Source organism: Equus quagga, chromosome 7 (assembly GCF_021613505.1).
Source record: "Equus quagga isolate Etosha38 chromosome 7, UCLA_HA_Equagga_1.0, whole genome shotgun sequence".
In the NCBI taxonomy this organism is placed as follows: Eukaryota; Metazoa; Chordata; class Mammalia; order Perissodactyla; family Equidae; genus Equus; species Equus quagga.
Genome location: NC_060273.1, coordinates 2,276,054 through 2,290,850, shown reverse-complemented (window position 1 = coordinate 2,290,850; position 14,797 = coordinate 2,276,054). Strand labels below are relative to the sequence as shown.

Below are 14,797 nucleotides of genomic sequence, written 5' to 3'. Positions count from 1 at the left end.
GAGGCAGCGGGAGCCTGCGCCGGTCCGGCACAGGTCCAGGCGCGGAGGGGCCGGGGCTCGCGCGCGGCCCTGTTGGGCGGGAGCTGAGCGGACAGGGGGATGCGAGGCCCCGCCGAGCGCCCGGCCGGGAGCATCTGGAGCTGGGAAGGCTGCCCGCCGGAGTCGCCGCCGCCCCGCCGGGTCACGCGTAGGCCTGGGAACGCGCGTTCGCGTGGGCACGACGTCGGTTCCGAGCGGGCGGAGAAGGGGCACCGGGGGTCCTCGGGTCAGGACCAGAGCGGAGAAGCCCTGAGGCCGAGACAGCCGGACGGAGACAAGGGACAGGGACACAGCAGGCCAAGAAAAAGGCCAAACACAGGCAGAGCCGCAGCGAGGACAGGGACACGGACGCCGAACCGGCAGACAGGGCAGGCAGAGGTGACAGGCGGGACTGACGGGGTTCCAGAGGTCGCCGTCCTTGCTGGGAGAGGAGTCACAGCGCCCTCTGCGGGTCCTGGCGGGGGGCGGGGGAGCCAGTGTCACCGAGCCCTATGGGGGTCCACAGCTGTCTGTAGTGGCCACAGTGCCTCTTGGGGAGTCAGAGCGCTCTCTGGCGAGTCAGAGTCCCTGGGGGTGGGGGAGTCACAGCGGCCCTTAGGGTGTTCTCAGATTTCTGATGGGTCCTGGCGTCACAAGACGGTTCATAACTGTTGGGGGAGGGGATCACCATGCCTTTTAGGAAGGTGAGAACACTGAGATCACAACATCACGGGGCGGGGGGGTCACAGCGACCCACGGGGTGTTCACAGAGCCCCGAAGTGTTCGGCCCCACAAGTGAGTTCACAGCCTTTCCGGGGTATCACGGTGTCCCTTGGACGGGGCAGACAGTGCGAGGGTGGGGGAACCGAGTCTTCTGGCATGACAACTGCTCAAGGGAGCCTCGAAGCAGCCCTGTGGGGATATCACATCCTTCTCTGTCGGGGCGGGGTGTCGCTGCGTCCGTCACACCCCATCTGGGCACAGGCGCCAGGCACCAAGGGAGGCGCCCGGCAGGGTCGGGGCGGGGGCCCAGATGGCGACACGCGCGACGCGAGCAAAGACTCCTCGGCAGGCGAATGCACTGGATGAACGTGCGCCTTGATGTGGGAGCAGCGCCCCGCCCGGACCCCGCCCGGCCTACGAGCTCATGCCGCCCCGCAGCGCCCCCGCCGCTCGCGCCGCTGCAGCCTCCGAAGACGCCGCGTCCACGCGTCCCGCCATGGCAGCACGAGGCTCCCGCGGGCGGCGCTGAGCCCGGGCCCCCGGCCCCCAGGGTCCCCTGCCGCTGCCCCCGGCCCGCCCCCCAGCAGCAGGTAGCGGTGTCCCGGCAGTAGGCGCGGGCAGCCGCAGGCCGCGTCCCTCGCCGGCACCCACAGAGCGCTGCTCCCGCGCCGCGCGCGCTCCTCGCCGCTCCGGAACACGGCGAGCACGGCCACCGGGAAGCGCGTCCACGAGCCGCGCGCCTCGCCGCGCGCGCCCACCGCCACCTGCACAGCTGTGGGAAGAGCGAGAGGGGGCGTGGTCAGGAGGGGCGTGGCCGGGAGGAGACGGGTCGCGCCGAGGAGCAGAGGGCCCCGCAGTGGTGGGTGGAGTGCAGAGAAGGGACACAGAGAGGACATCCACCCAAGAGGCGGGGCACAGAGAGGCTACCAGGGGCTGACGGGGAGGGCCCAGCGACAGCGGCGGTCCTGAGGGATGGGGGATGGCCTTGGGGACCAGCAAGGGTCAGGGTATCCAAAAGACAAGCGGAAAGGGCAAAGTGAGAAGGTGGGAGCAGGAGGCCTGAGGGCGGCCTACCGTAGTCCTTCCTGCAGAACTTCTTCAGGCTGATGCGGTAGCTGCCTCGGGCGGGTTTGCAGTGCAAGTCGCAGTCTGTGGGGGCAGGGTGGGAGGCTGACACAGACCCCACCTCCTTCCCCTGCCCGCCCCTCCTTGCCTCCGCGGACATGCCAGTCTGGGACTGTTCTGTGTCCACTCACTCTGGGGCTCCACAGGGTTGCTCTCCTCAGTGGGTCCAGGGACAGGGGTCTCTGCAGAGAAGGTGGGAGAATGGCCTGCATTTGAGGGGAAAAGAGGGGTCTGCAGGGCTCAGGGGACAGTAGGCAGCAGCAGGGAGCTAGGGTGGCCTCGGCTGAGGCGGCTTAAGCAGGGCAGGGTCACTCACTAACGCAGGGTGCCACCGGAGAGCGGCTCTGCTGGAAGCCAGGGGCGCAGCGGTTGCAGGTGAGGCCGGTGACACCATCCTTGCAGGGACACTGGCCTGTTGTCTGGTTGCAGGTTTTGCCAGCGGCACCAACAGGGTGACAGTCACAGGCTGAGGACAGAGGTGAGATGGTCAGAAGCCCATCTGGGGATGTGGGAAACTGGAAGGGTGTGCAGGTGGCTGGTGGCAGGCTCACCCCTGCAAGCACGGCGGTCACTCAGGGCACGGCCAGGGTCTCGATAGAAGCCCTCTCGGCAGTAATGGCAGTGGCGGCCGGCGGTATTGTGCCGGCAGTTGAGGCAGACACCGCCACTGCGGCGGCCAGACAGTCGGTACAGCTCCATGTTGAAGCGGCAGCGGCGGGCATGGCCATTGCAGGAGCAAGCTGCAGGGAGGGATGGGTCAGGGGCAGGCTGGCCAGGTCCAAGATCCCCAGGCCACCCTCCAGGCCTCACCAAGGCAGGCGTGGGCTTCCCGAGCCGTGGCTCTCTGCCATGGCCTGTCACAGTAGAAGGGCTTGCAGCGGCCGCAGTCAGGGCCCTCGGTTCCATGTCGGCAGTCGCAGATCAGGTGACCCTGGGTGTCCAGCAGGCACCTGGAGGCATGCCCATTGCACTTGCAGCGCCCGCCCACCTGGAGCTCAGTGGCTGAGTAAGAGTAAGGGACCATGGTCTCAGAGTCCCTGGTGTCCCCCAGCATGGCAGGCCTTGTGAGCACTACTCGAATGTCTGTGGCGGTCACCCAGTCTTGGAGCACTGGGCTGCTGTCCAGATCCAGGCCTGGCGGGCTGCCATCCTGCACACTGAAGGCCAGAAGGCCACCACCATCAGGCTGGGCCTGGGGCTCAGGGAAGCAAAGAGCTTCAGGCCCGGGGCCAGCTGGGCCATCGGCAGGGGCAGGCAGGCGGCCATAGTCCAGGCCACAGTGGGAGGAAAAGAAGCCCAGCGGGGCCCAGCTGCGCCCATGATCCTGTGACTTGAGCAGGGCCACCGAGGCAGGGGGTGCTGAGCAGAAGCGCAAGCTCACGAACACCAGCTCAAAAGCCTTGCCCAGGGGCACTGTGAGGGTCACGTTGAGGGGCGCCTTCCTCAGCGAGTCGGAACGCCAGCACACAGGGTTTGCGGTGCTCCCTGCGGAGGTCAGGAGGGCGGCAGGGTGTGCCCGCCGCGGATCCGAGGCGTCGCAGACCCGCGTGGCCGGCCGCCCGCATGTGCTGGACGCCAGTACCTCGCGCCCCAAGGCCGCGTTCACCAGGCCGGGCACGCAGCTCCGGGGCGCGCCTCCCTGGTCATGGCAGGGGTCGGCGGGCGCTGGCGGCCCCGGGCTCAGCGCGGCCGAGAGCGTGCCTGCGGTCAGCAGGAGCCCCCAGGGCAAGCTGGGCATGGCCGGAGTCGCCGTGGGTCAGCCAGCCGGCCGGGGCCCCACGCCGCCGCCCTCGGGGAAAGAGAGCCCGGGTCCGAGGCTCTGCCCGCCAGCCCGTAACACCGAGCAACCAGAGCCCCCGGGCGGCCCCAGCCGGGGCCCAGAGGTGGGAGCAGCCGCGGGCACGCCCCGGGCCGAGCGCAGCAACGGAGATGTTGCCGCGTCCTGTCGCTGGGCCTGGAGCGATGACAGGCGTCGCCCCAGCTCCCGGCGCCTCCGCCCGCGGAGGCCCCACCCGCCACCCGCCGCTCCCACTCACCCACCGAGGGCCGGGTCGAGCAGGTCTCCCGGCCTCCCGGGAAGGGCCGAGGGCGGGCGGGGCCTGGGGCGCCGGGGCCGCCGCCTCCTCCCAGCTGCAGCGAGGGCGGGCGAACTGTGCCAGGAGGGGGTGGGGGGCGCAGCAGGCGCAAGCCTGGGCCCAGCCGGGGGCGGGGCTGCTCGGGCCGGGAAGAAGGGAGGGGAGGGGAGGGGGCCTCGTCGGCAGAGCCAGAATCAGAAGCAGATTCAGACACTGGCTGGGCCAGCGGGGGAGGGGGCTGGGAGGCCCGGGAGCCGGGGGAGGGGCCGTGGAGCCAGGAATGCGCTGGCAGGAGGGGTCTGGAGGGGGCGGCTCAGCCACGCAGCCCGTGGGGGACCACCCAGCAGGGTCCCCGGCCGGCAGCCAGGCCTTGACTGCTTCTGGGGCTGTTCCACGTGCTGGGCAGGGGTCTGGCCACCTCCTCCCTCAGGCCTATTAGGCAAGCTGCACCCTGGATCTCAGCGCTGGAACCCAGGCGCTCCCCTGAGTTCCTACAGGGCACACTCAGGGCAGGGGGAGCCAAGCAGGGCTGGTGGTTGTGGGGTACCCCAAACGCAGTGGTCTGTTCTAGTAGAAAGAACCCAGGATTGGGACCAGGTCTGATTTTTGAATCCAAGCTGCTCCAATTTCCAGCTGTGTGGTTCAGATTCCTTAACCTGCCAGAGCCTCAGTTTCTTTATTGGCCAGATGCCTGTTATTCAACTTTGATAAGTTGTTGGGGGGATTTGATGAGCTGCATAGGTATTGGATGTAGCCAGGGGCTCAACAGACTTGAGTCCCTCCTGCCCTGTGTTCAAGAAGGACTCCCCGTAGCCCCCCACTGGGGACTGGCCTGAGCTCACCTAAGGGTTGAGGCCAAACTCTTGTCCCAAAGCATCCCTGGGTCTCTGAGTGCAGTTGCATCACTGTGATGGTCCTGCTCTTCCAGAACTGGCAGGGAGGAAGTGGAAGCTGTGCATATATGTGGGGGAGGTGAGTGGGTGGGTATAGCCCACTAGCTGTTAGGATCTCTTGGGTTCAGGGGCTTGGTCAGCTGTTGAAGACCTCTGAGGAATGATAGGGAATGGGGTTTGATCCATGGGGACGGCCTGGTTTCAGATGGCTCAGTGTCAGAACCCCTGAGCCTGGCTCACATACCAGCAGATTTGGGTAGGGAAATAGACAGAAGCCCAGCTGGGGAGCCTGGGCACCACCTGGGGATGAGGAAGCTACAGCTGAGAGTGGTTCCAGCCAAGAGGGGCCAGGAATCACTCTGGACAGAGACTACTTCCCCACCACCTTTAGGTCCTTGATGGGGCAGGCCAAGCCTCCTAGGAAGGGTTTTCCCCACACAGAGAGTGCAGGGAACTCGGGCATACAACCCATGTAAGAGCAGCTCTGAGGTCTGAAGTTTCAAAACGGAGGCTGACCCCAGGCCCAGCCCTGCAGCCGGTGAGGGACACCACGTGGTGTGTCTGTGTAGGCGGAGCTGCCACCCTCGGCTGAGGCACTGCAAGGACCAAGAAGAGGTTAGAGAGGGGCAGAATCCTTGAGCCATTTAGGAGAGAAGGTGCCTCCCAGGGGAAAACAGAAGGAGAAGAGGAGGGAGCAGGAGGACTGCTTGACCTCAGAGGAGCAGCAGGAAGGAAGACAGGGTGATGACACCCTCTGAGCCTCTTTTCCCAAGCCTGATGGGCACAAATGCAGGGGTGAGCGATGGAGGGACTGATGGGATGATGGGAGACTTTGAAAGGACTGAGCCAGGAGGACCAGAAGGGCTGCTGGCCTCTCCCTTCACCTTTGGCAGCAGCAGGAAGGCTGTGGGTACCCCTGCCCCACAGATCAGGTGCCATGGGGCCCCATATCTCAACTTTCCAATAAAGAGAACAGAACGTGTCCCTTATAACAAACAGCCGTGCATGAGTGAGGCCATTGGCAAGGTGCATGTTCTGCTCTGGGATGGGTCAAGTTCAGAAACAGCACCTTCCCAACCACCCTCTTCAAGGTTCTTCTGGTCGTCGGCCTCAAACTCGGCCTGGGATGAGAGGAGCCCTGGTGGGAGGATGGGGGCTGTGACAGATCCTTCTGGGACTATTAGAAGCAAGAAGGTGACCCACTGGCCACAGTGGGGATAAATGCCCAGGCCCAACACAGGGGTTCCACAGGGCCTGAGACAAGCGTCCAGGGAAACCCTGGCTGTCTGAACTTCAGGACTCCTGCCAGGAGGGAGGGAAGCGGGAGCAGTCTCTGCCCCCCTTGTCAGCTTTGCGGGCTTTGTCTGCAGCCTTGCCTCCTCGGGAGTTGGGGCTAGGGTCTGCAGAACATCTGGTGGCTTCTGGTGTGGGTGGAAGGAGGCCTCCGGGGCTCAGCCTGCTGCAAGTGTTCACTGAGGTCAGCAGGCAGGGAGCCCAGGCCCTGGCGCTCATTGCACCACCAGTTAGCTCCCCAGGGAGGAGGCTGCAGGTCTCTTCCCTGGAATGGCCTTCTGCACACATTCTCTTCTGGGCCCCAAGGCAGCTCTGGCAGATGGTGTGCTGGGTGTTAGGAAGGGCCTTCCTCCCAGCCCCCAGTCCAGGCTCATTGCTCCTTGTGGACTCATCACCTGGCCCCAGCCAGACTAGGGCCTCTCACACTTCCCATCTCTCTGCTGGCCCTGCCCCTCCTGGCACCTTAGAAGAGGCTCCGCGTCGCCGGCCCTACCTGCAACTCCTGATCCCCCACCCCCACTTAGAGTGACAGCCGCTAGCTTTAGGGCATGCAGGGAACCTATCTGGGGGAGAAAGGACAGAGGGGGCCTGACAGTTCCAGGCTTCAGAGAGCTGGAGTCTTTCCCTTAAAAGGCTGACTGATCAAATACTCCCGGCCTAGCTAGCCCAGGACCTACTGTCCCCGACAGATGCTTGCAAGCCACCACTTGTTCACGGATCGCACATTTATTGAGCGCCTATTATGCCTCGTGGGGATTCCAACCCAGCGGGAAAGATGGACGAGTTGGGGAGAGGGACAAAGCAGGCTGAGCCTCGCCCAGGAGGGTGGCCACGCCGAGTTCGCGGCCCCTCGCCGCCCTGCACAGCCGGCAGGGCCTCGGTGCCGCGCAGACTCCCGCCCGCCCCGCGCTCAGCCAGGCCCGCTCTCCAGTCGCGACCAGCTCTGCGCGCCAAGCGAAAAGCTGAAAAGCAACGTAGGGCGGAGAGAGGTGAGAGGAGAGCCAAGTCGGGGGAGGGGAGGGAAATGACTCGTAGCCCTCTCCACCCGGGTTTCCTGAGGGTTAGGAAAGGAACGGTTTGGGGAAGGAATCTGGGGAGGGGGCTTCCGCGACCCGCGCGCCGCACTGCGCTCGCCGGCCTGGGTGAGGTCCGTAGGGAGGAGGCGCCAGGCTCGCCGTGACCTCGCTGGGGAGGGGGCCTCGCGTGCCGGCTCAGGGCGTCCCCAGCTCGCGCCGCCCCGCGCGCGCGGCCCTCCGCCGCCGCCGCCGAGCGCGCCAGCACAGAAAGGCTGCGGCCAGGAGCCCGAGGCCCGCGCCGAGCACGGCCAGCGCCGAGCCCTGGGCCAGGTCCAGGCGGGGTCCGCGCAGCGAGAAGGTGATGGCCGTGGCGGCAGCGCCGGCCAGCAGGGCGACGACGCCGAACGGCAGGACGCAGCGCGGCCACGAGCCCCCCGCACCGCCGGTGGCCAAGAGCAGGGCGCGCAGGGCCCCAGGAGGCTCGGGGGGCGCAGGGGACTCGGCAGGCGCCGCGGGCGGGGGCTCAGGCGCGCTCATGTCGCGCTCGGGGTGGGTGTGGGGCACCCGCGCAGCTCCAACTCCAGTCCTCGCCCGCCACGCCAGAGCGGATTGGCGGGGATGCGGTGACGCCACCGGGAACGCCAGGGAGAGGAGTTTACCGTCACCACCTCCTGGTTTGGCGCGGAATCGGGGGAGGTGGGCGCTAATCCTGAGGGGTTCTCCCTTTCCTGCTGTGGGCGGGTGTTTTGGGGCCTACCCAGAACTCCCCCGTCACGCTATCCGTGGCACCTCCCTGCCCAAGGCCCAGGGGTCCACAGCGGTCCGCAGGACATCACCAGTGCCCAGGACTGGCCCCGAATAGGTGGGTCACTGAGTCAATAACCTTTGGGTGCCCATCTGGGCCTCCCTAGGGATCAAGGTGGACAGCACCCCTGCTCTTGTGGGGCAAAGATCCAGTAGCGAAGGTGTACAATAAACCAAGTGAACCGATGGATGAAATAATTCTGGAGACCACCTGCTATGAAAATGGAACCTGGGCTTCAGCAGGATGTTGGTGGGATTCACCCTGGGGATTAAGGGCTCCTTGAGACCTGAGCACCTGAGTACAAGCTCTGGAGGCAGCAGTGAGTGGCCAGGAGGGGGGTGGTTTTCGCCCAGGCTCCCCCTTTCCTATGGTTCCTGCCCTGGGCAGTGGATGGAGCTGTTTCACTCCCTGGAGGTCCCTCAGTGCAAGCAGGACCCTGGTTTTTCATGTCCTATTTTGGTCTCTCATCTGGTCCCTAGCAGCCCTCAAGACCCAGGACTCCATGTCCAAGGGTTCTAGCCAGCTGGACTGTGGAGCCCTTTATAAGTATAGTCTCCTGCCAGGGGCCTGGAGCCACCCTCAACATCGGCCAGTTCACCCTCATACCTGCAACACTTCACTTGGCCCTCAGCCTGGGCTTCTCCAGAAGCTACCTGCCTCCTGTGCCTGAGTCCCCTGCGGCAGAGGCTGGTGTTATTTCCTGTCCACACAAAGGCCAGTGCCCCAGGTCTGAGGATTGTGCTTGGTCCACATGGATGTTCAGGAAAGGTTCACTTAAAGAATGCCATAGCCAGGGCTGGCCCGGTGGCCGAGTGGCTAGGTTCGCACGCTCTGCTTTGGCAGCCCAGGGTTTTGCCAGTTCGGATCCTGGGTGCGGACATGGTACCGCTCATCAGGCCATGCTGAGGTGGCATCCCACATAGCACAACCAGAAGGACCTACAACTAGAATATACAACTATGTACTGGGGGGCTTTGAGCAGAAGAAAAGAGGAAAAAAAAGATTGGCAACAGATGTTACCTCAGGTGCCAATTTTTAAAAGAAAACAAAAACAATGAATGCCATAGCCTCCCAGCCTTCACCAGGGAGCAGCACAGCCCCCTACCCCACCCCCAGCCTCCTGGGGCCCTGCATGCACTGCTCTTGGCCACTGGTGACACACGGGGCTTGTGGCCACACTACACCCTGCCATTTGGCATAATTGTCCTGATGGCCAGCGCCACCACCATGGCCACCACCTTCTCACTGCGTGGACCCTGCCTGGACCTGGCCCAGCACGCGCCGCTGGTCGTGTTCAGCATGGGGCTTGAGCTCAGCATCTTCACACGTCTCATTCATTTTCACTCCAGCCCCAGGGGTAACAACCACTACACCCAGTATGACAGTAGGGACAACACTGGGAATTGAGGCTCAGAGCCCTCAAGAATCTTTCTCAAAGTCCCACAGCAGCAAACGGGTCACAGTGTAAACCCAAATCTGTGACTGTTGTAAACCCAGAGGCCAGGACCTTGACCTCTACATTTTCTTGCCTTCCATGAAGCAACTGATTCTCCTTCAGCAGCGGAGGGAGGAGTCTCGGAGGAGGTGACAGTGGAGCAGGTAAGGGGTGATGGGTCTGTTCCCTGGCAGCAGCTCAGATGAGGGGCCCACAGTGGCCAGAGCAATGACCCAGGAGAAGTTGGTGGGCATGGGTGACAGGAGAGATGTGGTATAGCTTAAATATGTATTACTTTCTAAAATAGTTTTAATGTCACACGAGCGGCTTTTAAATCTAAAGCGAGAAAAAAAAAGGTTGCTAAGAAATACCCGCCTTGGGCCTCTGGTCTCCTGGAGCCTGTGGAAGGCCAGGCTGAGCCAAGCCTTGCCCAGCAGGTTTAACAGCTGTCAGAAGGGCCTTAGGTTCCTCAGGAAGAGCCAGGGAGCCATCCCCATCCCACCTCGGAAACATGGCTTCCCAGGGTACAGGCATCTCTGGTCCCACAGCACCACTGAAAATTTCCTCAATCCACATGTACTTAAACCTGACCAGGGAGGGTGGGGCTCTCCCCAACGGCTTGCTCTCACCCCAGGGTCCTGAGGCCTGGGAGTAGGGCTGGGGGGGGCTGGCCATGGGAGGGCTCAGTCAGCAGGTTCATCTCGCAAGATGGTGAGGAAGTGCTCACCTCCCTCGCAGAGCAGGCTGTGCACAGCCCGGCACAGCGCCAGCCAGGGTGGCCCCAGAGGCTCCTGTGTGCTCACCAGGGGGAGGAGTTCAGCCATCAGGACCTGGGGGCATGGTGCAGGGTGAAGGTTTCACGGGGCCCAGTCCTGGGTGGCTGGCCCAGGGACCCCACAGGGAGCGTGGGGCAATTCCAGGGCAGCTTCAAGGCTCCATATTCCAGCCCCTGTCTCCTCCCAAAGCTCCATGCTCTCTCCTGCTGCCCCTTGCTGGTGTTGTCTCCAGCACATGCACAAGCCCAGGGGCTCCCACCCTCCCGGTAGGTCCTAGGGGAAAGTGCGCAGACCGACTCTTGAGGCTACGCCCTCATGAGACTCCATACCCGGAGTCCTCCCCACAGCACCCAGTCACCCAATCCCCACTGCCACTCTGGAAGTACCTTTTCCAGGTGGATCTGCTCGTCCAGCATGGCTACCCGCAGCCTGAGGGACGCCAGGGTCTGCAGCTCCTGGGTGCTGGAGTAAAGAAGCAACTGAGGGCTCCAGATGGAGTCTGCTCCTCCTCCACAGGAAGATGGGGCACTGGGGAGTCTCCCCTCAGGCCATGGCGCCAGCTGGTGTTCCATCACAGCTGTGAGGACAGGGGGATGTGGCTTCATGAGGTGGGGGTCAGGCACCTCCTCCTCACTTGCCTTCAAGAGGGTGTAAACTCTGTCTTTGTCTCCTAGATAAAACCCTATTGTCCAAAAACAACCATCTCTTACAATACCAAGAGAGTCTCTGCCAGTACCTGTCTGATTCTCACATGCCACTTTTTCAACAACTGGATAAATAAGCAATCTACTCAGTGACAGGGTTCTGTATGTCAGCAGAGGGAATGGAGTCGGAGAGCTGTCTCAGCTGGTCCCACAAGGGCAGCTGGTGAGAACTCAGGATGAAGTGGGGTGACGTGGGGAAGGGTCTGACTGCCTCTGCTCTGGAGCTGCTGTTAAAGTCCCAACACTGCCGCATGGCTAGAGGACCTTGACCCCCGACTGGACTTCAGCACAGGTGTGGGTGTGCACAGGGTTGGGGTCTCACCTGCACGCAGTTCCTGTAGCCTGTGGAGACACTGCCCTGCAATGGCCTGCAGCCCCTCCAGGGTGAGCAGGCAGTGGTACTCCTGCATCCAGTCCACTGGGTCTGTGCAAGAGTCAGAGAGTACAGGCCGGGTGCATGCCGGTCCTGGTGCCCTCCCTGAGCCCAGCCCTTCCCATCCCGACTCGAGACCAGCATCAGGGCCCACTCACCTGCTGTGAGCTCTTCCCCCATTCGCTGCCTCAGCAGTGAGCAGGCCTTCCGCAGGCGCCCCACCTCTGCCTCCACCTCGGCAGCACAGAGCCTGGAGCTGGGCCAGCCTGACTGGACACAGGTCAGGAAAACTCCCCTGTAGCCAGGCCCTCCCCGCCCCCACAAAGGACAGGGTCCAGGAGTTTCTCCTCAGACTCACCAGGTTTAGAGCCAGAACCTCCCCCTACACTCCCTCCCCCAGGCTCCCTCAAGACCAGCAAGGATTTGGCCACCTGCATTTTCCGGAGGAACTGCGTCTTGGCGGTGGTAGTGGCATCCATGGAGTCACTGGTCTCTGTAGAGCTGAGTTGGGCCCACAGGCTGGGATGCACAGACGGGTACCCCGGGAACCAGAGAGGGACACGGTTATTCCGCCAGCTGGACTGGGCCTCTGGAGGTAGGCAAGGGCCAGCCAGGGTAGGGGTCCCAGCCTGGGGTGTGTGGCTCTACTGAATGCCAGGAGGAGGCCTGCAGGCCTCCTGGGGAAGCGAGAGGACACTGACCATGAAAAGGGGACAGAGCTGATCCACTCTGGGGAATATCAGGAGAAAATTCAAGGAAGCAAAGGAGAGGGGTGGGTAGTGACTGGTAACTGGGACAACTGGTAAGAGCTCTGGGTGCTGGCTTGAAAGGCACCACCTCATTTAACCCTCAAAACACCTCTGCGAAGCTGGTACCATAATTTTCACCTCCACAGGGAAGAAAATTTGGGACTTGGAGACACCAAGTGAGACACCAAGTGCCTTGCTCAAGGTCTTGCAGCTCATGAGTAGCTAAGCCAGGGGACTCAAAGCCCACTGAGTCTAAGGTGCCTATGACAGTGCTAGCTGGACAGACTTTTAATGTGGAGAGTATCCTCACCCGGTAAAGAAAGCAGAGGGACCTGATGGACACCTTACCAACATGGCCCCAGCTGCTCTCCACATTCCCCTGGTCTCCCCTCGCCCCCACCCAGCTGCAAGATTCAGCCTCACCGGGAATTCTGGGAAGCCGCCTTCCTGAAGGCCATGGGCAGCCGCAGCAGAATCCTGCAAGGGAAGCTGGTACTCAGAGCAGCCTCGCCTCACTTAGGGGCTGCAGGACCCGCTGCCTGCTCAGAACCCAATCAGGGAGGAGGCTTACCCCCCCCCCCCCCAAACCCCGGACGGGGCTTCCAGAGTGACCATGGGAGTCAGCCCAGGCTAGGTCTGCCATGGCTGAGTGAGGAGAGGGCACCACGACCAGAGCCCAGTCCCTCAGGGCCCAGCTGGAGCCTCCAGGCTGGCTGGATACAAGGATAGGGCACTGGACAGTCAGGGAGGAAAGTGGGACAGGCACTAGCACATCAGACCCAGCACCTTCACAGTCAGCTCTTCCACTCTGCCAGCTTCTGGACATGGGCCTCATGAGGTGGCACCAGGGGATCCCCTGGCCCACATCCAGCTCAACACCCTGCCCTCCCTGTCACCCCAAATCCCAGACTCCTGCTGCTGGCTAGGGTCTTAGCAGGTAGAGAGAGCAGTTCCTGCAGTAAGGGTCTGGGAAACCTACCCCTTCTGCTTGAGTGTGAAAGCTTCTGGGGCCTGAGGAGCAGCTGATGGGGCTATTTGTTGGTCCCTGAGGCCTGGTTCAGGCTTGGCAGCTTGAGCCCCTCTCGCCTTACAGGTCTGATCCCCCACTGACAGAAGCCTGAGCTCAGGGAGGCCCTTGGCAGGCACAGTGGTCTGGCGAACGCCCCTGGGGGGTTTTGTCTCTGATGCTCGGCGGCCAGCCTGGCCTGAGGCCCGGGGTGGGACAGAGGCTGTGGTGGCAGGAGAGACAATGGACCGAGACTTCCGGCTGGGGGCCTCGTCTCTTCCTCCAGCCTTAGAGAGGCCTTTTCGCACTCGTACAGCCTTCTCCAGTGCCTGGGTCAGAAGCTCCAGCTCCTTGAGGTCTTGGGGGCTGGGTGTGCGTGCTGCAAAAGCCAAGAGTCATGGAGTGGGCCTCACCACTATCCCCAAGAGGAGTCCCTCTCCACTGCACGCCAGAAGACAGGCCAGGGCAGCAACTGGTGGTGGCCGGGGCTTACCTGGAGGCCGGGCCTCTTCATTAGTATCTGGTCCTGGAGTTGGCTCCAGAGCCGGGGTCTCGGCTGGTTCCCTGCGAAGACACAGGGCAGCCACGGCTAGGCCAGGAGGACCCAACAGACCCCACGGACCCCTGGGTTCGGAGCCGACCCCAGCCTCGGGGCCTGCAGGGAAAGGCGGGTCACGGACGACCTGCAACTCGGAAGTGGGCGCGGCCTCCCGGCCCGGGGCTCTGAGTGAGGTCTGAGGGACGAGGGAGGGTGGCCGGGGTCCGCGTACCAGACCCGCAGCAGCCGCCGGGAGACGCGCAGACTCCGCTCCAGCTGTCGCTGTCGCTCGGCGCAGGCGTCCAGGGCGTCCCGCAGCTCGGCCAACAGCCTGGGAGGGACGCAGCGGCGGTCAACACCCCGCCGGCCTCGGGGCGCGCCCCCTCCCGCCCCCGCTCCCTCTGCCGCGCGAGCCTTACCGGCGCGAGCAGCCGGCGGGCAGCATGAAAGCGGCAGCAGCTGCTCACAATTTGCCGCCCCCCGGAAGGTCCCGCCCCTTCCTGGCTAGAAAACCGTCCCCTTCCGGCCTGGCTGCCCAATCCCGAGCTCAGAGCCCAGGGCCCGCCCCTCGATAGCCCAGCCCGTCCGACTGTGGCCCGCCCCGCCCCCGCCGCAGCTGAGAGCTGATCTGCGGGTGGGAGGCAGGGCCGGTGGAGGGACCTCGGGTGACACGCAGGTTTCTGGTGTGGACAGTTGGGCAGATGGTAGCACCTGTGACCGCTTAACGATTGGCTTTGTCTTTGTCCTTACTGAAGACGCTCTAAAGCGGAGCCGAGTTGCCTTGCTGACCCCCCAGCCACCAAAGACAGCGGCGAGGCAAGTGGAGGCGCCCAACAGATGTTTACTGGGGGAACAGTCGCTAATAGTGAGGATGACTTGTGTGTTGCCAGCGGGGACAAGGAAAGAGGGAGTGTTGACTTGTGGACATGCTAATGAAGTGAGGACGTCCAGTGTAGGCACCAGGTAGGCACCTGGGCAGAGGGATGAAGCCCAGGAGATGGAAGATGTGGCACATGAAGCAATGGGTCTGGGCACGATGGTCCAAGGTGGGGCTGATGTGCATGGACAGGGACGGGTGAGGGATAGATATGGAAGGGGATGCTGGCTGGGAGCAGTGATGTGTACAGCAGGGCCCAATGTCATTGGAAGTAACAAGAATAGACACTAATGCAAACCTTGCAGGGGCTGAGAAATCTCAGGGGGTAGCTGGAGGGACAAAACACTCGGGGAGGGAGGTGGTGTTTAGATGGAGAGGTGTCCATTTCATA

The 14,797-nt window shown here is 63.2% G+C and overlaps 2 protein-coding genes across 5 annotated transcripts; both read right to left on the bottom strand.

The window, feature by feature from the left end:
- Positions 1-118: 118 nt before the first annotated feature.
- Positions 119-3,907, bottom strand: NTN3 (netrin 3). Of its 2 annotated transcripts, none has more exons than XM_046667833.1 (6): positions 2,677-3,907; positions 2,418-2,606; positions 2,183-2,332; positions 1,998-2,072; positions 1,816-1,890; positions 119-1,513 (listed from the first exon to the last, which is right to left on the bottom strand). In XM_046667833.1, the coding sequence occupies exons 1-6, from the start codon at positions 3,602-3,604 to the stop codon at positions 1,164-1,166; spliced, it is 1,767 nt and encodes a 588-aa protein (XP_046523789.1). In that variant the 5' UTR covers positions 3,605-3,907; the 3' UTR covers positions 119-1,163. The 2 variants fall into 2 exon arrangements, with proteins under 2 accessions (XP_046523789.1, XP_046523790.1); XM_046667834.1 differs by having other exon boundaries at positions 1,998-2,048.
- A 5,072-nt stretch (positions 3,908-8,979) lies between these two features.
- On the bottom strand, positions 8,980-14,008 carry TEDC2 (tubulin epsilon and delta complex 2). 3 transcript variants are annotated; one of them, XM_046665452.1, is made up of 11 exons: positions 13,949-14,008; positions 13,762-13,860; positions 13,485-13,555; positions 12,965-13,370; positions 12,409-12,462; positions 11,668-11,755; positions 11,395-11,506; positions 11,186-11,287; positions 10,546-10,736; positions 10,111-10,213; positions 8,980-9,719 (listed from the first exon to the last, which is right to left on the bottom strand). In XM_046665452.1, the coding sequence occupies exons 1-11, from the start codon at positions 13,972-13,974 to the stop codon at positions 9,682-9,684; spliced, it is 1,290 nt and encodes a 429-aa protein (XP_046521408.1). In that variant the 5' UTR covers positions 13,975-14,008; the 3' UTR covers positions 8,980-9,681. The 3 variants fall into 3 exon arrangements, with proteins under 3 accessions (XP_046521408.1, XP_046521407.1, XP_046521409.1); XM_046665451.1 differs by having other exon boundaries at positions 8,980-10,213; XM_046665453.1 differs by lacking the exon at positions 12,409-12,462 and having other exon boundaries at positions 8,980-10,213.
- Positions 14,009-14,797: the final 789 nt, after the last annotated feature.